This window comes from Scheffersomyces xylosifermentans (genome assembly GCF_036884685.1).
Source record: "Scheffersomyces xylosifermentans strain CBS 12540 chromosome Unknown RJT20scaffold_3, whole genome shotgun sequence".
Lineage (NCBI taxonomy): Eukaryota > Fungi > Ascomycota > Pichiomycetes > Serinales > Debaryomycetaceae > Scheffersomyces > Scheffersomyces xylosifermentans.
Window position 1 is genome coordinate 506,251 of NW_027042941.1, and position 22,174 is coordinate 528,424.

Genomic DNA, 22,174 nt, shown 5'->3' on the forward strand with positions numbered 1-22,174 from the left:
TTCTCAGTGTGTCCCAGGGTTCACTAACTCAATGAACGCCCTTTTTTGCACAGCCCACCAGGACGCGGGCTTAACCATAACTCTATTCTCGTAGAACAATAAACAATAACAATAACATATAACATAACAGAACAATAATAATGCTAATGATAGCCAGCACACGTCGCCTTTAGACTCTAGCATTTCCCAATTAACATTATTTAGATTGTGCATTCCTGTGGTTACAATTCGTGGCCAGATTAATCACAAAAACACTACTCTAAACACTACACTATTCTTTTCAGTTGCTGCTGCCTAGTCCCTCATCGGCTCACTAGTCTTCCCTAAACCGTCATTTCTCAGTCTTCTCCCCACCAGATTCCACCAGCAGTGCATGACCTACAAGTCCCTAATACCGTCCACAAAATTTCAAGTTGTCGACCTTTTAGTACGACCACACGACCTTGCTCTCACTAAAAAACTCGGTGAGCATTCTCTATTCCGCCTAGCGAAGCAGGGTATTTTCCCAATCACGTAGTGAGAGCATCTTGTTCTTTACTGTTACAAGGGACTGTTTGGTCTTATCTTTTAAGAAGAGGCAGTGTTTTCGCTACAAACTCGATTCCACCTCGCTGTAAACACTTCACAATCGTGTCGGCACTTTCAACCAGCTAGCAGCGAATCTCCAGCTAACAAGCACTCATCTACACTATGGGGTTAATGGATAATTTCAAGGCGTTCGTGCATTCGATCACGACAGACGACCACTACGCTTCATACGACTCACCCTACAAGAACAGCAGCGAAGCAAGGGGCAACAACGTCGTAGGAGGAAACGGCAACATCGACGGCTCGTCATCGAGATTAAACGAATTGAACCGCTTGTCGTCATACCAAAATTCGTCCTCAAACTCGTTGGTTGGAAGCTCTGCCAACAGCATCAACAATGGCCGTCTTAACGCGCAAAATATCGGTTACAAGCCAGGCTTTAAGTCCAACGGTTCCGATGTACAACTTCAAACCTTGAACCAGAACGGCCAACCGCCCTTACCAACTATCGACTCGCTCTGGGACCGTATCGAAAGATGGATAGAAGAAGAATACCCAGAATTGGAGGATTATTTAAACGACGGTGTAACCACTGCCGACTTGAACGAATTCGAAAATGACTTGGGATGTGGTTCCCTTCCTTCAGAGTTCAGACAATTCTATAAAAGACATGACGGTCAATTCAGAGGCGGCAAACCTACGGGTTTGATCATGGGATTGGCAATTTTGGATTTGGAAGGAATTGCAGAAGAATACATCGTATGGTCAAAAGTGGCTGAAAGATTGGAAAGACAGCAATATATCATTCAACAACAGCAACGCGAACAACAGAAACAAGATGTCGAAGAAACAAGCTCGTCAACCGCCACTGCCAATGGCGCAGCTCAAAGACCATTGAACAACACTTTCATTGCCAACCAAAGATCCATTCCACCTAACGCCGTTCAACCATATTACTACCACAAGGGTTGGGTTCCTATTTTGAAGGACCACATTGGAAATCAAATTGCATTGGACTTATCACCAGGACCTAGTGGAAACTGGGGTCAAGTAATAATATTCGGAAGAGATTACGATACCAAATTGGTTGTTGCTTCAAGCTTCCAGGAGTTCATCTTCAACTTCGTTTCTGACTTGGAGGCTGGTAATTACCAAATAGATTCTGAACAGTTCCAGGAAGATTTGGGTTTCCTCTCCAGTTCTAGAAATGATGAGTACGGAGTTGGAGATGAAGATGAAGACCAAGGAGAATTGAGCTATTATGACAAAGACGGCAAGGAATTCGGAAAAGGTGCAATCAAGGGTAGTTTGAGCTACTTGGAAGTTATGAGAAAAAGAGCGTTGAAGAAATATGGTTTAACTGAGAATTTCTCAACTGCTTTCACCCCACAAAGAGTAATTAAGAAGGCATCCCCTGCCGCCGTGGGCGCTAGCGCAACCAGTAGCAGCAATGCATTGAGATCCGAAAGTCCATTATTGTCACATTCTGATACATCTCTTACCAATGTCAATGGTAAGGGCCCGGGTTCGAGTCCTTTGATAAATGTTGAGTCTGCATCCGTCGCGTTGCCCAAGGAGACTCTCATTGATGAAAGGAAAGAAGTCGAAGTTGCTGCCGACAACACAGAGGAACCATCAAGGGCAGTAGAGGAAGTAAAAGACGAAAGTAAAGAAGAAAACAAAACACAAACTAACGAAGAAAACGAACCCAAAGCTACATCTGAACAACCAGAAGAGCCTTTGAACAAGGCTTCTGACGAAGCCGACCAGCAAATAGTAGATGGTTTAAAAGAGGTTGAACTATAGTTATAGATTTTTTTAAACTTGCTTGTTATTTTTAGGTCCATTGTTCCTACTTTCCCTTCTGCCGAGGAGAAGTAGGTAGTATAATATATATATATTTCCTATCTTTCACCGTTCATTATAACCCTACTTTCTGTCATTGACCATCTCAAGCCTGAAGCCTGAAGTCTTAACTATGGCTAATTACAGGCACTGCATACAACCACAACACTAGTTCACCGTGTCTATATGCACACCTCGTGTTTTTGCACCAAAACAGAGCTTATGGTTGATGTAGAATAATGATGTCAATATGGTAAAGAAAGGAGGTGTTAAGATTGATAAAGAGGTTTAAGAATTGCATTTCCGAAGTTAAATAGTCTAGTTATAAAGGTTTCTGCGAAAAAAAGAAAAAAGTAGCGGCCTTGAAGCCTAGTCTGTAGTAAGATGAATAACTCGTCTGGATATTGGGATCAGTCCAGTATCAATCAGAATACAAATAGCAATAATGTCAGCAATAACAGTAATATCGATGCGTCAAACGACAATAATATCATTCAAAACATCGACAATAGCGGCAATAATAATATTAATAATAATAATAACAGCAATTCACTGAACTTCTATAATACGTCTTCGATAAACGCTATGGCTACTTCGCTGCATCATGAATTACAATTGCAAACAGAGATCCCTCAAGATATCTTGATTGATTCGATAACATCCGCTCTCACGTCGGATAACGTGCATTTTCTGGAAGACGGAACCGATATCCATGACTCTAGAGACCACGATATAGATCCCGATGACATGGGAACAGGTGTAGGATCATCGAATAACAACATGACTCAATCAGAACAGCCTTCTTTGGAACAAATTCAGAGAGTATACTACGCCAAAGGACTAGAAGAGCTTGAAAGTTTACAACTTTTGGACTTGTCACCGCTCGCCAATTGGAAGTTGCTGTCTTACAAACAAGGTTTTGGGCTCTCCCAATTACGAGATGACTCTCCAGATACATATTGGCAGTCCGATGGAAGCAACGGTAACAACCACAACAACAGTGCTATAATGAATAACCAATTATGCAATCCGCATGCTTTAACGATACTGTTTTCCAAGAAAGTGCTGTTGGAGCGTATTTCTATATTTACCAACTACAGCTTGGACGAAAGTTATACACCATCACGAATAAAAATTATGGCAGGTAGCTCTGATGGTTGGGACTTGAGCGAAGTATGTACTGTGAATTTCAACAAACCTATAGGTTGGTCACATATCATATTTAACGGGATACGGAGTGATGGTGTGCTCAAATGTTTTGTAGTCAAGTTAATCATACTAGCTAACCATCAGGATGGTAAAGACTCTCACATTCGGGCTATTCGATGTTTCGGGAAGAAATCCACCAATAACAACAACAGGATTGCTGTCAGAAATAAAGGATCCTATGGTGATCATATCAATCATACTACTAGTTTTGCAAGTCATCAAAGTGATCTTTTGAAAGATTTAAGCATACAAAGTGGATTGACAAATGCCTCTGGATTCCTGTTAAATAACAGATCTTCTATCCGCAATATCAGTGACCGTCCAGCATTTGTATATGCTGAAGAAGAAAATGAAGAAAACGAAAGGATTACAAACGAAAATGAGGAACAAGAGGACACAGAAAGCTCTAGAATATTGCATAACGTATCCGATGTTATAGGGTTTAACTCGGGCTTTCAAAGCTTGGAACTTAGGACCTATTCATCTATCCGCTGACCACGACCTTTCCACCCAATAGTATACAGTTGCTTTAAACGCTATGAAAGTCCAAACATAATGTCATTCCGCATATCATTCATTCTCAATGCTATTCAACTTTAATATTTTAAATACATATAGTGATTAGTTTGCATTGATCTTTAATGAGAAATCAATAATACCAGTGCCTTGATGGATAGAAGAAGTTGAGTAAATGTCAATGTCATTACATAAGTAGCTGCTCAAGTTTTGTAAGGTCAAACCACCGGAGCATTCCAATAAGTAAGACTTTCCTGAGCCTTCGTAGTGCTTCTTTAAACTCTGTGCTACCTTCTGCAATGCATCGCCAGAGAAGTTATCCAACATGATAACGTCGGCACCAGCATCAATGGCCTCACGAGCATCTTCTTCAGTGCTCACCTCAACTTCAACCTTAACGGCGAAACCACAAACACTTCTGGCACTTTTCACGGCCTTGGTGATACTTCCTGTAGATGTAATGTGGTTGTCTTTCAACATGACCATAGAGCTCAAGTCATAACGATGGGTGTCCACACCACCAACCAACATGGAGTACTTCTCAAGTTGTCTCAATCCTGGAGTTGTCTTTCTAGTACCGGCAATGAGGCCAGTGAATCCACTTTCATCAGCCAATTTTTTGGTAATGTACGATTGGGTAGCAATACCAGAGGCTCTTGCCAACAAGTTCAAAGCGGTTCTTTCCGAAAGAAGAATCTTGTTAGCTGGTCCCTTGACTGTAGCAACCACAATTTTACCTCCCTTTGCCTTGAGATCTTCAACAGTAATGTAGTCTTTTTCCTTGTAGTGCCATTCCACTTCAAGTTCACATTGCTTGAACACTTCCGCAGCGAAGGGAACACCACAGATCAAACCGGATTGCTTGATGTACAACGAAGCTGTTTCTATTTTGTCCCCGACGACAAACGCACCGAAATCAAAAGAAGGCACATCTTCGGAAAGGTATTCGGTGATCTGCTGCTTCCAGCGACCATTTACTGGGAGAAGATTAGCGTAAGACGAAGCCATTTTTTGTACAAGAGTCTAAATTAAAAGATTGAAAAGACGATAAAAGCCAATAAAATTCACTAGCTATGAAATTGCGGTACTTAAAGTCTTAATAATCCACAGGTGAACTCAACACTTTGCAATTTCTGTACTTCAATAGAACATCCAAAATAGAATACAGAAATATTTCACCTTATGATACTCTTCTAGCCGAATGTCGAGCACCGGAAAATCTCGTGATGCGATACGAGGTTCGATCCGGGGATGCCTGTACAGTGGGTTTAAGTAAAGCTGGGGTTAAGACATGGTGATGAGAGAGAGATGAATGATAGATTAGTGAGTGGTGGGAAGTATAATGGGTAGGTGCCATATTGATGGGAATGTCGGTGAGCTGCCAGACAATAAAAAAACACTAAGTAATAAGAAAATAACATTGAATGGTGGATGGGAATGTAGCTCTCCTCTGTATTCGATCTCACATTAGTTAATACTCACTAACATAAGAAATTGCTATGAAACATAGAGAATATATGAGTATGGGTATTTATTAGTATATTAGAGGTTAGTACTATAATAGAGGTTAGTACTATAATAGAGGTTAGTACTACAGTAGACCTTAGAGGTTAGTCCTACACTAGAGGTCAGTACTACACTTGAACTTAGTACCGAAGTAGAAGCTGGAGTGTATCCAGTCTTTAGTATACATGTATACGAAGAGTGGTTCTTTTACCGAATTGGCGTACTCCAACTTCTGTTATTATTAAGAGAGGAATCAATAGAAGACGTAGTCTCATACGTAGGCTTAAAAAAGCTATTATATGAATAGTTGGTTCTGGGCTGGTTACTCAAAATCCTATTTATTTACATATCTTCCTCATTATAGCTTCGGCTGCATCTACAAGTAAAACCAATCCACATTAATTAGAACCCTATGCTACACAATATTAACTTAGGTGCAACATTTAATTTACATATATATACTTCGCTCATTTTGTAGTCACCACCATTCATATTTTTAGCTTTTCTCTATTCTTCACTATTTTGCAGCTCCACACACTGTAATACTACTTACCAATTAGCTTACTTTCTCTCTTCTTTCTTTCTCTCTTCTTTCTTTCTCTCTTCTTTCTTTCTCTCTTCTTTCTTTCTTTCATTCTTGCTGCTACATACAGAAACTATAGATACCACAGGAATCCCCCTTCTTGACTAGTTCCCAAATGAATCACCATAGTTAATCATCTACCAATACTCCCATTACAACTCATTCTACTACTACTACCTCTACTACTTCTACTCACTCTCCATTTCTTCATGCTCTACTTGACACTCCTCCCATTACGTTATCTATGTGATCTCGTTTACTGCAAAAAAATAGAAACGCTCACAAACGCGACTTATGAAAAATCATTAATATAAACTATCACTTTTCTTTAACTGCTATATCTTCGTCACTCGTAGCTGTCGTAACGAGTTTCAGGACCCAATGAAGCGTCGAAGCACTGGCTTACAAACACCAGATGTTTCTCTCACAGAAGAATCCGGATGCCAAGTTGAGTCGGGTCCAGAATCGGCACTGTCACCAGTAACATCAAGCAAGAGCAGCTCTCCTCCATCAGAAAAGAAATCAGAGAAGGTTCAATCAACGCTAAGATTTACTTCACCAAATTCATCTTCAGGATTATTAGCCTCAAGGTCTACCACATGCTCGGCTTGTGGAATGACATACTACGAATATGTCCCAAAGGATCGAGAAATACATAAGAAATATCATGACCTACATGCCCAAGGAATCCCATGGCCAGAATCGTTGTCAGTCAAAAAGGTAAAAGATTTGACTATAACCATCAATACCTCATTTAAAAGAGCAACAGGGTTAAAGAGACAGAAGAATACTTCCACTACAACGAAAGTCCAAATTATTGCTATTGATAAATCTAATAAGAAACAAGTCCAAAAGACATCACAAATGCTTGATATGGTCAACCGTGAACTCAATGCTCCTACAGATTCAGGAGAATGGATGAATCCAGGCATTGAATCAAGCAGAGCATTTGTTGTTGTAATTGAAAATAAAGCAGTTGGCCTTTGTACTACAGATACAATATCAGACGTGCAAAAGCAGAGCAGATGGATGGTCCATCGCACCCAGTCAATAGTTCCTAAGCAAGTTAATAAAAATTCAAAAATAGGTATATCGAGAATATGGGTGGCATCATCATGGAGAAGATATGGTCTAGCGGAAGCAATGCTCCAAGTGGTTCTTACCAACTCCATTTATGGAGTTAGTCTAGCGAAATCTCAAATAGCATTTAGTCAACCCAGTCACAGCGGTGGTCTTTTGGCAAAGAAATTCAATGGTGTGCAGCATAAGAGTGGAGAGATCTTACTTCCGGTCTATTTAGAATAAGTTCAAGTCTGGGTTTACTTAAAAGGAATTGTATAGAATGTATTATATGTATTTATAGAATAATTATGACATCATGAAGCAGCAAACACTGTTTGTCCACCAGCAACGGTGACAATACCCTCAACGTAACTATATACAGCTCCTGTCAAACCACCACTGACAAGCACCTTTATACCTCTAGGGAGAGAACCCTTGAATAAAGACCTGGGACCTTGCTCAAGGAAAAGTCTGTATGCTGTCAGAAGGGAGTCTTTGTAGATTGATTTTCCATTCTTGGACTGAATGTGAGATTTCACAACATCCAAAGGTTGAGTGGCAGCAATAACAGCCGTCGAGGCAAATACGTGCAATGCAATCAGCTGAAATGCTGTGTGCTTGTGACCAAACCAACTTTGCTCAGTATTGTGTGGATCAATAAACTGGCGTGCTGCGTTGTAGGTGGAGAGCCAAACAGTAGAGATAGCAACCTGACGAGTGAACGTTATGAAAGTACCTGCTGTGAAAGCATTGATACCTTTCAAAGTGTACATTTCTTTGATAGTGCCCAAGAAAGTTAACGTTGGGTGCTTGTTGTACTTAATTTTTAAGTTATCCCGTGGACTATGTGTCCGTGCCGGTTGAAACTTCGAGTACGGTTTGTTACCCTTATACTGAGATATGATATCTGATGTGAAATACGCATGAGGAGAAATGTATTGCCTCGTAAATATGTTCAGTGGGGGCTTCTGATGATGGTGTTTAGCAGAAGCGGGTGTGACAGACGAAGGCAGGCCCACACTAGAGCCAGGTCTTGTAGAGCTTCCCGTGATATCGTACCCAAGACCTTGATCAGCAGAGCGAGCAATTTCGTTTGCCAACGATTGATTTTGGATCATTGTGATTTTGATATTCTCAAAAGGGATCAACCAAAGAGTTTCGATGAAAGCACTCATTGCACCGGCAATGACCATTCTTGGGGCACTTGTCTTTGAGCTACCGTCGTGGCCCTCGATGGCCATTACCTTCGACAGCCAGTTGTAGGAGATGAGTCTTGTGGAGTTTTTTATGACGGTACCGAGAACCAAGGCACTACATCCTCTGTATAATTGAGCCACTGAACTTGGGTAATTTCCTGGCACGTTCCATTTCAACATGTAGGCACTATTGGAGAGTTGCTGCTGAGTCTTGATAAAGTCTAGCGGGTAGGTCAAGGTAGACGACACGGCAGCAGCGGTACAACCCGAGACAAGTGCTGTCAACAAGTTTTCGCTTGGAGGTACGTTTGAAGACATTTTGGGGACTTTTGGTGGGTTTCAATGGTCAAATGTGTAGATTGCTATCTGGTTGTGTGAATATTGGAGGTCAAAGTAACGAGAGTCAGTCAGTAATTGATTCAGCAGGAATCATTCAGATTCTTTCCAATTGAGGGAAAAGAATAATCGATGATACTTGTAGCGTATGTAGATGTCTCTATATCTATATCTATACATATATATTTATATATATCTACATATATAAATATACCAATCAATTCATACAATATGTTCCCAATATTGAACCTGCCCACACAGCAGTCATAGAAGAAAGAACAGTCGTAAACTTTTGTCTGCAAAAGAAGTCCTAAGAGAAGCCTCGAAAAACGGTTAGTTGCTATCATTTTTTCGCCTGTATGGAGGGTTGGTGGTGGTAGAGGGGGTTTAGCAGAGAGGGTTTTAGTAAATGGGGTAGTGTTTAGTGGTAGAGAGCGTATTTGAGAGTAGGTGTATGAGAGGGTGGGTGCAAGAGAGGGCATGCGAGGGTGGGTGTATTAGAGAGTGTATTGTAAGAAAATGTAAGAGATTGTCATAGTGTGTTAGAATATAAGAGTGTAACAGAGTAATATAGTGTAACATATTGTAATAGAGTGTAACATATTGTAATAGAGTGTAACATAGAGTGTATTAGAATGTTAGTATAGTGGAACATAGTGTAATATAGTGTAAAATAGTGTAATATAGTGTAATATAGTGTCATATAGTGTATAGTGGAAAATAGGGTAATAGAGTGTAAGAATGTAGGAGTGTAAGAGCAACAATTTAAGAGTGTAAGGTGTAAGAGTATATTAGAGGGTAGGAGTATTGTGCTACAGTGTAACAGTGTAATAGAGTAGAAGAGTGAAAAAAAGTGTAACAGCGTGTAACAAAGGAGGTGGTGTACGGGATTGAATATTCAAACAAAGGATAGAGTTCACCATTGAGAATGAGGTATCCATTGAGATAGAGTTCACTTGGAGATTGAGTATCAGATCGTCAGGTACTACTATCAAAGAGATTGAGCAGTGAATAAAAGTTAATGAAATAGAAAATACATAGTAATGAAAGCATATAGAGAGTACTAAAAACAGAGCAAGAGTCTGGAAAAATAGAGAATGACTATACTGAGCGAGAGATCTAATGGAGGATCAGTAATCCAAATCATCTGAGAAGAGAACGGTTGCCACTAACAGAATGCCAATATATGAGCATTTAGAATAGAACATGTTTTCGTGATACTACACAGGGTGGGTACTAAATAGTAAATTAGGTTGCAAAAAGTACCAGAACACATTACCACGCATTCTTTTTAGAAAGGGAATCCTAAATGTTTACGCAATCTTGTAAAAATGACAGTCGTTGGCAAGGATGGATGATTAGCATAGAAGGAATGACAGGACGGTTGCAAAAAATAGAGAACTGTATTATTTACTCCCAGATAACTATATCAACAGCTTTTTGAAAGACCCACTCCCATCAACAATCATTCACCACAGACGCTTTACAAACTCTCAAGGATAATTGCACGTATCCATAAAAGTATTACTACAGTAGTATCTTTTAGTACGATGATGACTATATCTATTAAGACAAATACCCACACCTCCGACTTCTCACTTACTCTTACATATTCACTTACTTTTATATTCATATTTTGCTCTTCTTGCTCAATGACCCACTTTCTCTCAATACTCACTTACTCTTATTGCTCGCTTATCTTAATACCCAAGCTCCTCTCAATAATCACTTACTCTTACTAACCACTTACTCTTGAACACTCTTCATACGCACTCACTCTCTCACACTCCCTCACTTCCCTCCCTCACTTCATACTCTCTAAAATGCATCTTTTATCTCTGAGCGCGCACGCCATTAACAAGAAAGTAAACATAAACAAACAGTCTGAGAAATACCACCGCGGTAGTAAATAGCGACTAAAGATTAAGTTAATCAATCTGCTTCTGTTATACATGGGTAATAGAAGCTACAGTCTGTGATTATCTGTTTTACCTACTTACATGTACTGAGACAAAGGTTTGACGAAAGAGATATTACTTAGACTCCACTCACAGAAATACACCATAAGAGCTGTGACTTCCGATCTGGAAACAATCCATTGAAGTAACTAATATAGACACAGACTTGAGAAGAGATTGTGTATTAGTTCTTATCTTCAATAGAATTACTACGTGTCAACCATAGAAATCTGTCTATGAAGTCATATCAATTCATATGAATTCCTCTATGACAACTATACCATCATCTCCAAATCATCACGAATTCAACGGTCCACACATTATCCATATACAATATCGTATTACCACAATATAAAATAGTCAATAACTACAGATATTACTCCCAATATTCACTATTTCCACAACAATTCCACTCATTGAATACCGCCAAGCTCCAATGAGCAGCGATGATACAAAACGCAGCGCCACGGAACCCTCCACGCCAAAACAACGTATCACACATGTAAATAGCCAAGCAGCAAACTACTCATTTCCGAATCGTCCCAGCTTCAGCTTGAAAGGAATACATCTTCCCCCAAATGAGCTCACACAGGCAACGGCTATACTATCTCAACAAATTCTGCAAGACCAAGTCGTAGGTTCAGCACAGCGAACCCATGGAAACTCTCGTTCACGTCGGTCGACTCCTGGTCGTTCGGAAAGGAACAGCAGGCCATCAACACCCACAAGAATAAATGAAAGAAGGTCGAGCATCTTACGCCTGCGACGCAGACGTTCATCCATGATAAAAACACTGAAAGGTGATTTTGTCTACGAACCAAACTATGAGGGTCCAATAACTATCGATTATTTGCGGTTCTTCTGTCGTGTTTCAATGAGAGAAATACAGAGAGATAAAAATGCAAATGAATTACGAAGTGAACCAAAAGAGCAAGTTCGGGAAAAGAATACAGATCCCTTCAATATCAGTGTTGTTGCCTCAGAAAGTATTGAGGTCGCTCAAGCTGTCACGTCACCAGTAGTAGAAAGCAATATTCGAGAGTTAGAAAAATCGCAAAGAATTACACATTCTCCCTCCTTGACGAGTTCGCCTACATCGCCACCTCGCCAATTATCAACCGAATTTGATCAGTCACTTCCCATACCGTCAAATATCGATGGAATGCTCAGATCTCCAATACACATCTCCCCCACACATCCAAGCCCTCCTCAAAGTGCTCTTCAAGAAGTCGTTTCAACCAGAAAGGAAATTTCAGATAATCAGCGGGAGAATCAAGACGAAATCAGCGAAATTCTGTTTCTCAATACACCTGAGAAGAAGCCACTTTCTTACTTAGAGAAAATTCTATTGGCAAGGAAACTCAGAAATAAGACTAACAAGCAAGATTCAGAGGAAGTCGCAAAAGCCGAAAACAAATACGCTGTTCCTTTCAGATCCCCCGTTCCCGTGGAATTCGTAGTACAAGATTTCAGCGATAATCGAAGTTTCATTAATGCAAGGAACAATACAACCTTTGCTAATTCAGCGGAAGAAACTCCAAAGGGGGGGTCTACCCAAGATGTTGGAGACATTACAATACCAGATGTACCATTAAAAATTAATGAACAAGCGTTCGATATCCAAGATCAGAACTATGACATGTACGATCCTGATGAAAGATACGATAACTACGAAATCCGACATGCTTTGCAGGAGACTTCTGAGTCACTCTCTAGTCACATTGAGATCACAGAGGGACATCAAACTCCCCTTAGGGAAAGAGCACTTTTGAGTCAAGCTCTCTCATCTGTAGAGCTTAGTGGAAGCAATTTAGTAACGCCACAACAAACTAATCCACTTGACTTTCCTAGTGGCCTTTCCCCTGCCAGAATTATACAAGAGCAATTCACTATTGGCGAAGAGAGTGTCGGCTATAATGAGCTTCTTGATGAATCCCAAGATCAGAACTCTGATTCGGAACACGAGCAGCAAGTACCTAACCATGCTCTATTAGAAGAATCATTGGTTCCCAACGCGAAATTGAGCAGAATACCGAAGTACAAGTCTCACTTTGCCTCAGGCGTCGGAGAATCTATACCCTTAAACACTGTCAAAGGATTGGTCAAATCTATAAAGTTACATCGGTTTAACACCAGTGAATTGCAGCTACCACCCTTGAAGAAACAGAAGACGACAAACATTAGCCAAGAAGCATATAAGGCGATCCAACGAAAATCAAACTCCTTCTTGCAGACTCTATTAGGCGACTTAGAAGCGTATGCTGACCATCGAAGCAATCACAACTCCTCACAGATCAACTTGAGTGATATTTTGTTGTACTTACAGAGAGTGAAGTTCACTGGTAGTGGTCCCAACAGATCTGAGCAAATTGACAAGATTTCAAAATTGGCAATGAGCTTCCTTCCACTTGAACACCTTATATCATTGGACAACAACCTCACAAACTCCATGAAAACGAAACGTTATGCCGACGAAGAATATTACGACACTGGTGATGATAGAGCTTCAAGTGGATCTCCCTCTTCATCGATCTCGTCGACACCGTCGCTTTCGAGGCCGAGAAGACGTTCACGAACAATTGATGAAACCTATACCGAATAATGTATAATAGAAATATAACCTACTGTAATTTACTCAATACATGTATTATAATCCCACTATTTACAATATTCACTATTTACAAATTATCACTGATAATTCAATACAATTGATCAATGAATTTATACTTGACTTTGCATAGACATTTCTCTTTCCATTGCAAGTTCCGCTTGGTTTCCTTTCACCAACTTGAACAATTCAAAAATGGCAGCTGGCGTAACTCCTTGAATTCTTCTTGCTTGTCCTATTGTCTTCGGTTGAATTGTATTCAACAACAGACAAACTTCATGTGAGATCTTAAGACTTCCTTCGTAGTTGTAGTTGTAGTTGAGAGGAAGCAAAAGGTTTTCATCTGCAGCATAAGCATTCAAATGAGCTCTTTCCTTAGGCATCCATGGAGCGTAATCACTTTCCACGTCTATTTTATTCATCAAACGACGGGAAATATTGGCATAGAAATCTGGTACTTTACCATCTGGTGTAAGCTTTGCCATATGTGGCAAAAGGTCAGAAATCAGCATGCCTTTATAAGAGAGTAGCTTCCATCCATCAACGATGGTATTTCTACTGACATCCAGTTCTAATCCTTTGAGGGCAGGAGACCACACAGCTCCTGAATTGGAGAGACTTGTTAAATGATCCTTGATATCGTTGAACTGTTTCATCTCCTTCGTGAAATGTTGATATCTTTCCTCAGAGACTACACCTAAGTGGTAACCTTTCTCAGTTAAGCGTGTATCAGCGTTATCAGATCTAATAGATACCCTGAATTCGGATCTGGAGGTGAACATTCTGTATGGCTCTTCTACACCTTTTGTAATCAAATCGTCGACAAGAACTCCTAAATACCCGCTAGCCCTTGTAAGCTCTAGAGGAGAAGATCCCTTATATGCTAGTCCAGCATTTATACCTGCCAAGCATCCTTGAGACGCTGCCTCCTCATATCCAGTGGTACCATTTATTTGACCTGCCAAATAAAGGCCATGAACCAACTTGGTTTCTAATGTCATTTTTAACTCTCGTGGATCAACATAATCGTATTCGACACCGTAACCAGGTTGTACCATCGTGACGTTTTCACAACCGGGCATCATTCGTACAAGCTTTTCCTGGATTTCAGCTGGCATAGTGCACGATATTCCATTGGGATAGACCAAATCTGATTCTAACCCTTCTGGTTCCAACCATACCATGTGTGAGGTCTTCTGTGGAAACTTGATAACTTTGGATTCAATAGATGGGCAATAACGAGGTCCTTTTACTGTTTCTCTTATGTGAATGGACTTATCCAAATTTTCAGCAATAAGTTTATGGAATTCAGCAGTTGTATGCGTCTGGTGGCAGTTGACTAAGTGATTTTCAAGATCAACATGGTCATTCATGTATGACATTGGTTGAGGTGGGTTGTCAGATGGCTGAATTGGTAAATTAGAATAATCGATAGTTTTAGCTGATAACCTTGCTGGTGTTCCTGTCTTGAGCCTACCCAACTTAAACCCTGCTTCTCTAAAGGTCTTTGATAATCCAAATGTTGCCTCCTCGCCTATCCTTCCTGCTGGATATGCCGTGAGACCGATGTGTATTTCACCTCCTAAGAATGTCCCTGTAGTGACTACTATTTTAGAGCACGATAGAACACGTCCATCTTCCAAAATTACTCCCTTGACTTTACCAAAATTTCTTCCCGTAGAATCTTTGCTTTCATCTCTCCGAGGCTCGATGATAATATCTTTCACCAGGGCTTGCATCACAGACAAATTAGGATAGTTCAAAATTTCCTTTTGCATTTCCTTCAAGTAAATGTCTCTATCTATTTGAGCTCTTGGTCCGTGAACGGCTGCTCCTTTCGAAGCATTCAAGATTTTAAAGTGGATTCCTGCTTTGTCTGTGATTCTAGCAGATACGCCATCCAAAGCATCCACCTCTCTTAATAAAGTTCCTTTTCCTACACCACCCATGGACGGATTACACGACGCTGTACCAATCTTGTCTACATGTGGAGTTATTAATGTTGTCAAAGTACCGGATCTAGCCGACCCAGTAGCGGCTTCACATCCAGCATGGCCACCTCCAATAACAATTACTGGATGAGTTTCTGTAGACTCATCTAGTAATCTCCTCAAGTCAGCATTAATAATTATCGATCTTTTTTGAGTTGTAGTTCCAAGTAGACTTTTCCTTGAACCAATCCTCGAGAATCTAAGCATGACTCTTGTTTCTTATCTCGTTACTCCACACTATCTTCACCAGAAACCTTCCATTGAATCGCATTTCAATCGATTTCTCAGCTGAAAAATTATTATTTTTTGGAACCTCATCTCTTCTTCTCCACGAATTGACAAGCCATACTAAGAGAATAGAAGAAGTTATGACTGAATTAGAGAAAGTAGCTATTGAAGCCGGCGGAGATGACCTTGGGGATGGTTTAGAGTATGAAGTGGACTTTTCTGAGCCAGAAAATGGTGCTGTGTATGTGGGATCAGCGGACTTCGACAGCGATGAATATAGCAATATAAATGAGGACGATAATGAAGAGAGGCCGAAAGTAGCCAAAACTGAAGCTATTACAAGTAAAAAGAGAAAGGCAAAGAGTTCCAAGTTACAAGACAAGAAACGTCTTAAAATGGAAATGGATATAGAGCAAAAGAAGAATCTTTCCAAAGAATCTTCCACTGAAGTGATAGCTGACTACATAAATACAAAAATTCGCCAGAAGAATGGTGATTTATCAGCATTAGAACTATCCGAATTATATTTCAACAAGTCCGATATTAGATCAACGGCCGAATTGATTGAAAATGAACGTAATTTGGAGAACTTACCCAAGTTTATAGAAACAAGATTTAAGAATATGTTACCATCGAGCTCCAAGAAGAGCAAGAACTCAAAGAAGAATGCAAAGGGAAAGCCAGAAATTGCCCCAAAGTCTGCTCACAGCACCACCGACTCAGAAGATAGAAAATTCATTGCTATAATTTCGATGTCTGCTCTTAGAGCTTGTGATGTTCACCGTGCAACCAAGGACTTACCTGGTTCCTCTTTAAAGGTCATCAACAAGAATAAAATTGAAGTTGATTTGAAATTACTTAAAACGACTACTTCTCGTGTGCTTTGCTGTACCCCAGGCAGGATACTCAAGGTTCTTAACAATGAAGAATCAGTTTTAACCAAGGAAGAAATCAAGATCGTCATTGTTGACAACTCTTATTTAGACGTCAAAAGTCAAAATATTTGGGACATCAAAGAAACAACAGAAGCTTTGAAAGCCCTAACCAAAGAGGGTTGCAAATTCTATTTGTATTAATACTCACGATAATATATCTTTTGCACATCATAATAGTGCATTTTAAATATATATACACTATTCAAACATATTAAACCAGAAGAGGAAGGTAAATTCCCTTGGTAGATGTGTAGTATTCGGTGATGGATCTCACCACGATTTTCAGAGTAACTTCATCAATGAGTGGCGTGCTTGACAGTTTGTTTATAGCCAGCAATGTTGTAGAGATCCATTCCTGAGCTGCCTCGCTATCTTTTTCTGCGAATTGTACTAAGAATACAAAATTTGCAAATAAGTTTATAATCGGAATTCGAGATGAGCTGCTGCCATTCTCAACATTAGATTCTTCTCCTTCCTCTTTTTCTATATCTTCTGTTACTTCTTCTTTAGTTGTACTTTCATCACTTTCCGACTTCTCCAAATTTACTGTTTGGACACTATCCACACTTTGACCTGATTCAATATCAGCCACTGCTTTCAATATTCTCTCTTCGATTAGTCTTTTGCGTATCCACTCATCCTTTGAATTTTTAAATATGCCTTTAACATGAATGCTCAGGAACAACTTTTCATATTTGTATTTAGTTTTATCTCCTCCTGCTGACAAGTACTCAGTCGCCAAATTATACATCAATGAAATCAATTTCAAGGATGGTCGAGTTGGCAAATCATCCGTGTTTTGGTCCAACTTGACTCCCTCGATGAAACTGTCAAATGCTTCATAAAAAGATTTTTCTGGTATCAGTTCCACAAGATTTCCGTAGAGCTTGGTACAAAGAGTCTCAATCTTACCTAAAGAACCTTCTAGATTCAACTTCGAACCCTCAAATTCGAGAATTCTTTCTTTGACAGAGAGTAGTCCATTTAGCAAATAATAGTGGGACTCTATATCATTCGATTTCAGCTCCTGCAAAAGGATTTCAAGTTGATTAACAAACTCCGCTATGCATTTCGAGAACGAAGCATTCATATTATTGCACAATTGTGAGAACTCGGAATCAAACCACTTGTTAGTGAAACTACCCCACAAGATTTCTTGTTTGGCCTCGTTGGAAGGTCTAGACAAGTATGAATGAAGGTTACTTAAGCAATTGAACGAGTTAAGTCTTGATGTATCTGACTCTTTGGAAATATCAACCAAAATATCAAAATCTGTGAATTTATCAAACCATTTACTAATAGATTCTGAAACACTGTCTTTAGAAGAAGAGAAAGATATTTCAGAAATCTCTTTGATATATTTTTCAAGGCTGTCGTCCATAAGTGTGGACAATTCGCTTGAGAATAATTCAAGATTTTCGTCAGTTGGGACGCTTCCATTTTCTTTGAAGTGCTCCTTGATGACTGAAATAATACTTATTGGAGACTCTGAGGATATAAGTTGATCATAATGTTGAGAGTACGCTTCTTCAATCTTTTTTGTCATTTCTTGCGTAAGTGTGACCAAAATATTACCACTTTTACTCCCTGTAATAAGATCTATCAAGCGAGATTTTGATTCGTTGAAGGTAGTATAATCAAAAAGATGAATGAGGTCATAAAAGAAATTATGAAACACCAACAACGAAGATAATATTTTGGGAAAGGTGTCACTCTTAGACGACTCAAAGCCAACGACCCTATGAAAGTAGGTATAAATTAAGGTGGGCAATTTGTGGATTGTGAGATCAATGTCATTAGATACAGATGTTGGTAATTCGATCAAATATATATCTTGGTCGAAGCGAACATCCTCTTCATCAATCCAATCCCTGAAGCCAATCAAATTGGACGCTTTCCACGGTTGGGTTACGGTTTTTAGAGCCTTGAAATATGAGCTATTCCTTTTTTTGAGATATTTCTCTAGATAGCTGCAAGTGTTTTCAACATACTTGAATATTCTGAAAAAATTTATGCGTGTAGGATCGTATTCGTCTGCCAGTTGCTCCAACAAAGACGACAAGTAAGTATACCTTACCAGAACAAACTTCTCAATAATCTTGGATAGAGTATTCAAATCATCACTCGTCCTGTTAACTATAGTATATGCGATCAAGTAATTAATAATTGGTGGCAAAACTTTGCTGTATGATTCCTTCTTTGATTGAATATATTCTTCGTTTTCGAAGCCGTCCACTGCTGTTTCGTCATTTGCCTCGTAATTTTCTTCTTGATATGCATCATCTAATATTTCTATATCTTCATTGAGTGCCATAGGACGCGTATTCACAAGTTCTTTCAATACCAATCTTTGATTTGATTTCACTCTGTCATTGGTTGATCCATACACCGCATTATCGAATAGACTATAACTAGAAAGTTCAGTTTCGAGATATTCAATAAAATTATTCTTGAATTGGAGAAATTTAAGTCTTAGATGAACATTTTCTTGCAACAAGTCAGGGAAGAGTGTTTCCACGGTATAGTAGACTTTAGCGTAGTAGATCAAATTCGATGTGTGAACCAAGGGTGAGCCCGATTCATTCGTAGCCATCTTCAAATCAAGTTTTTGCAAGCGGTTGTTGACAATATCCCTTACAATGGTCAATCGAGCATTTTTTTTTACATCTTTGGCCACCTTTATCCTACTGAGTGTATTAAACTTTGCATGGTTATTGGTATTGGTAAAAGGGATAAACCGTGACTTTTTGTATGACAATTCGGCCAATTTCAGGTCTGCTGAAGAAGTAACTTTATACATTTCGTCAATGTCTTCAGCAATTTTGATCAAATCACGGTATTTACTACCAACTAATGTATGCAAATCGGCCTTGGTCTGTTCTATTTTCGTCTTGTACTCTCTATTCAACTTCTGGATTTGTGGGACAGACAATTGGGTGAACATTTCGTCGACCGTACTATAAGCAACGATACCATCACCATCACCCTCGATCATAGTCGATTCGGCCTCCGGAACACTCATTGTCAGGTTTAATAGTACAGAATTGACAGAGACTACCGTTGTCTAACTGTTAAGTGTGTTGTCTTTTAGTGATTTTTCAATGTTAGAGACGTCACGTGTACCAATCTGCAATTGGAATATTTGTCGAAATCGACATTTTACATGTTTTTGGAAGTTTTCATAAGTATGTGGGGCACGTGATGCAATCTCCATATTCAGTATATAGTGGTGATGGATGATGGTTGATGGTGATGGTTGATGGGAGATGTGTTACCTACTATATACTTGTCGAAGTAGTTTACTCCTTAGCAGTATATTAGACGTATAATATGGGAAGTATGCTTCAAAGTTGTTTTCACAATTGTCAAGAGAGACAGTTTTCTATAGTGTAATGGGGTGCTCGCCACAACACTCTTTTCATGTAAGAAAGATCTTCACAAACATTCTACTAAGCTAGATCTCTGTCGGCTGTTTCCAAGATCACTCCATCCTTTATAGCCCCTATAAACCTCAACAACTTCATTCTACTCCCAAACCCAACGATACCACTATTTTCGTATTTTCAACCCATCCACAAGCTCTAGGGAGGTGGCTCTGCCACGATCCCATCCTGCTTATGGCTGCAAGCGCGGTTAGCAATTTTTCCCTTACCCAATTAGGAATGAGTCAACTAAATGCCCGTAGATTATAGATGAATTTGGAATACGATTACATTACGTTACTACGGTTTAAGTGGTGAACAGAGCTAGCTGGCTAGATGGAAAGTACACGGAAGAAGGTGAAGACTACTCGGTCTCGTACAGGATGTCTAACGTGCCGAAAGCGAAAGAAGAAGTGCGATGAGACTCTGTATCCCATTTGTCAGAATTGCCAACTGAAAAGTTTGGAATGCTCCTGGCCTCAGACCAAGCATGAACTTCATAAGAAATTGGAGGAAGTGAAATATATTGACGAGGATGGCAGGGACCATCGAAATAGTTTGAATCCCGTTGAACCGACGATGGTGGATGAAAAGCCCATTGACCTCGAAGATTTGAACAATTCGTTTCAGTTGGACCTCGTCTCCAATCATATACCCATAGGAAGCACATTAATACCTACAAGAAGTCCTATAATACCCAGTAAAGCAAATGCCAACTTGATGGTTACATCACCAAACACGACTTCGAAATTTTCTAGAGATATGCTGAAAATACGACGTCCTGAATCCGCTGATAACCTTGCCCGACACATGAAACGAAGTCACAAACCGGCTGAAATGAAAAAGACAAGCAAGAGCTTTAGCGGTGCAGTAAGACCGCATGGATACTTTTTGGAAAAGATAGCCATGCAACAGGACTGCGTGGAAGGAGATGAGATCAACAAGCAGAGTATGTCTTCCAGGATTAGCAAAACCCTGGAAGTTCCAAGTAGTAACTTTGGACCCAGTTTAGATTTTCTGGCTGAAGTAGATTCAGGAATGCATCAGTTAGACTTTGGTTTAATTAACGAGCTTTCAGCCATGTCAAGTTATGGGTCCAGAACTTCAAAATTGCAATCAGAAAATTCCCTATTTCAGGTGCCAAGTTCCACATTTACCTCTCCGTCAGGGTATTCGCCCCGATCACTCAATCCAACTTTGTCTACGGAGTCAAAATATAATCTCAGCTCAAAATCGCCCACTCCTGAATTATCGGGGGACGGATAGTAATTGGCAATTTTAAAGACTACATGAAGCTTCTGGATATATATGTGAGCTTTGATGATAAGTCCTGAAAGGACTCTTTGGCTCATTTCCTTATGGGGAGGAACGGGAAATATTATGTCAAGCAAAATGGCTAATCATATTCTGATGCCGCATCTTTTGGTTGGATGAAGAAGTATCTGAATGGCAGTCAAGGTATACAAAAGTTTCATGAAAGTAAGATTTAATAAAAAAGGAAGTTGCGTACGTGGCAGATATCTTCCTAGGATTCGTAGGGAACTAGGGAACATCTACAAGAGACTCTATGGAAGCTGCTTTAAAGAGGAAATGTCTTTTTTTGTTTTATTTTATAATGGGATATTGACTTGAAAAGAACTTGTCCGATCTCGAACTACAAGTTAAGAATACTACCCTCTCGCTTTCCAAAGCAATTCTTGACCTAATGGTTACAAAAGAAGCTATCTACTTTAACTGCTCCATTTACGATGAAAAATTGGCAAGTTTCTCGAGAATTCTTTTGAAGCGATTTATAAAAAGGGGGGCATATATATTTATAATTAGGATGCAACATAAATGCATAGGGACATTAGTTAAAAGCTGCGGCTTTTGTAATACGTACTATGGAGAGTAATTACTCCGAACTAAAGCTACCTAATTTTTTTCCAGAAAGCGGCTTATCATGAAGAAAGCCAGTGATACTCACTACTTAACACACAACATCTCTTTGATTCCAATGTCCTATTCCCACCTCTTCCTTCTTCTATTCTATCCCAAACCCACAGCGGATATCAAGCCAAAATGCCTTGGGTGCAATAATGCATATTCCGATGTTCGGATACTCGCCGGTGTAGAACCCCGGATTCTGCCGAGAATCGCGAGTTCGCTGGATGTCTTACAACATAAAAAATGAATCACTGTACATTAGCAATGTTTGTCGGTTGGGTAGTCACAATATAATCAAAATACCAAGTCATAGGGTCCTATTTGA

At 39.6% G+C, this 22,174-nt stretch overlaps 10 protein-coding genes across 10 annotated transcripts; 6 read left to right on the forward strand and 4 right to left on the reverse strand. All coding sequences in view use genetic code 12, as the record gives it.

The window, feature by feature from the left end:
• The first annotated feature begins 451 nt into the window (after window positions 1-451).
• On the forward strand, window positions 452-2,545 carry SMI1 (Smi1p). Its single transcript, XM_064919754.1, has one exon. It carries the CDS (start codon window positions 691-693, stop codon window positions 2,332-2,334), a length of 1,644 nt encoding a protein of 547 aa, XP_064774846.1. The 5' UTR covers window positions 452-690; the 3' UTR covers window positions 2,335-2,545.
• Window positions 2,467-4,140, forward strand: RJT20DRAFT_34318 (anaphase promoting complex subunit). The gene has a single exon (XM_064919756.1). It carries the CDS (start codon window positions 2,758-2,760, stop codon window positions 4,075-4,077), a length of 1,320 nt encoding a protein of 439 aa, XP_064774847.1. The 5' UTR covers window positions 2,467-2,757; the 3' UTR covers window positions 4,078-4,140.
• A 63-nt stretch (window positions 4,141-4,203) lies between these two features.
• RJT20DRAFT_94048 (nicotinate-nucleotide diphosphorylase (carboxylating)) lies at window positions 4,204-5,106 on the reverse strand (the record flags this gene model as incomplete). Its single annotated transcript, XM_064921512.1, has 1 exon — window positions 4,204-5,106. One exon carries the CDS (start codon window positions 5,104-5,106, stop codon window positions 4,204-4,206), a length of 903 nt encoding a protein of 300 aa, XP_064774848.1.
• Window positions 5,107-6,491: 1,385 nt separating this feature from the next.
• Window positions 6,492-7,521, forward strand: RJT20DRAFT_126829 (uncharacterized protein). Its single transcript, XM_064916841.1, has one exon. The coding sequence runs from the start codon at window positions 6,569-6,571 to the stop codon at window positions 7,490-7,492; it is 924 nt and encodes a 307-aa protein (XP_064774849.1). The 5' UTR covers window positions 6,492-6,568; the 3' UTR covers window positions 7,493-7,521.
• Window positions 7,522-9,041, reverse strand: RJT20DRAFT_126830 (uncharacterized protein). The gene has a single exon (XM_064916842.1). It carries the CDS (start codon window positions 8,761-8,763, stop codon window positions 7,564-7,566), a length of 1,200 nt encoding a protein of 399 aa, XP_064774850.1. The 5' UTR covers window positions 8,764-9,041; the 3' UTR covers window positions 7,522-7,563.
• A 1,680-nt stretch (window positions 9,042-10,721) lies between these two features.
• Window positions 10,722-13,368, forward strand: RJT20DRAFT_126831 (uncharacterized protein). The gene has a single exon (XM_064916843.1). The coding sequence runs from the start codon at window positions 11,176-11,178 to the stop codon at window positions 13,339-13,341; it is 2,166 nt and encodes a 721-aa protein (XP_064774851.1). The 5' UTR covers window positions 10,722-11,175; the 3' UTR covers window positions 13,342-13,368.
• A 32-nt stretch (window positions 13,369-13,400) lies between these two features.
• Window positions 13,401-15,619, reverse strand: MTO1 (tRNA modification protein). Its single transcript, XM_064919760.1, has one exon. It carries the CDS (start codon window positions 15,543-15,545, stop codon window positions 13,461-13,463), a length of 2,085 nt encoding a protein of 694 aa, XP_064774852.1. The 5' UTR covers window positions 15,546-15,619; the 3' UTR covers window positions 13,401-13,460.
• An 87-nt stretch (window positions 15,620-15,706) lies between these two features.
• On the forward strand, window positions 15,707-16,642 carry RJT20DRAFT_1367 (uncharacterized protein; the record flags this gene model as incomplete). Its single annotated transcript, XM_064918496.1, has 1 exon — window positions 15,707-16,642. The coding sequence occupies one exon, from the start codon at window positions 15,707-15,709 to the stop codon at window positions 16,640-16,642; it is 936 nt and encodes a 311-aa protein (XP_064774853.1).
• A 68-nt stretch (window positions 16,643-16,710) lies between these two features.
• On the reverse strand, window positions 16,711-19,617 carry RJT20DRAFT_126833 (uncharacterized protein; the record flags this gene model as incomplete). The annotated part of the gene is made up of 1 exon (XM_064916844.1): window positions 16,711-19,617. Exon 1 carries the CDS (start codon window positions 19,521-19,523, stop codon window positions 16,713-16,715), a length of 2,811 nt encoding a protein of 936 aa, XP_064774854.1. The 5' UTR covers window positions 19,524-19,617.
• A 642-nt stretch (window positions 19,618-20,259) lies between these two features.
• ZCF4 (Zcf4p) lies at window positions 20,260-21,189 on the forward strand (the record flags this gene model as incomplete). The annotated part of the gene is made up of 1 exon (XM_064918273.1): window positions 20,260-21,189. The coding sequence occupies one exon, from the start codon at window positions 20,260-20,262 to the stop codon at window positions 21,187-21,189; it is 930 nt and encodes a 309-aa protein (XP_064774855.1).
• Window positions 21,190-22,174: the final 985 nt, after the last annotated feature.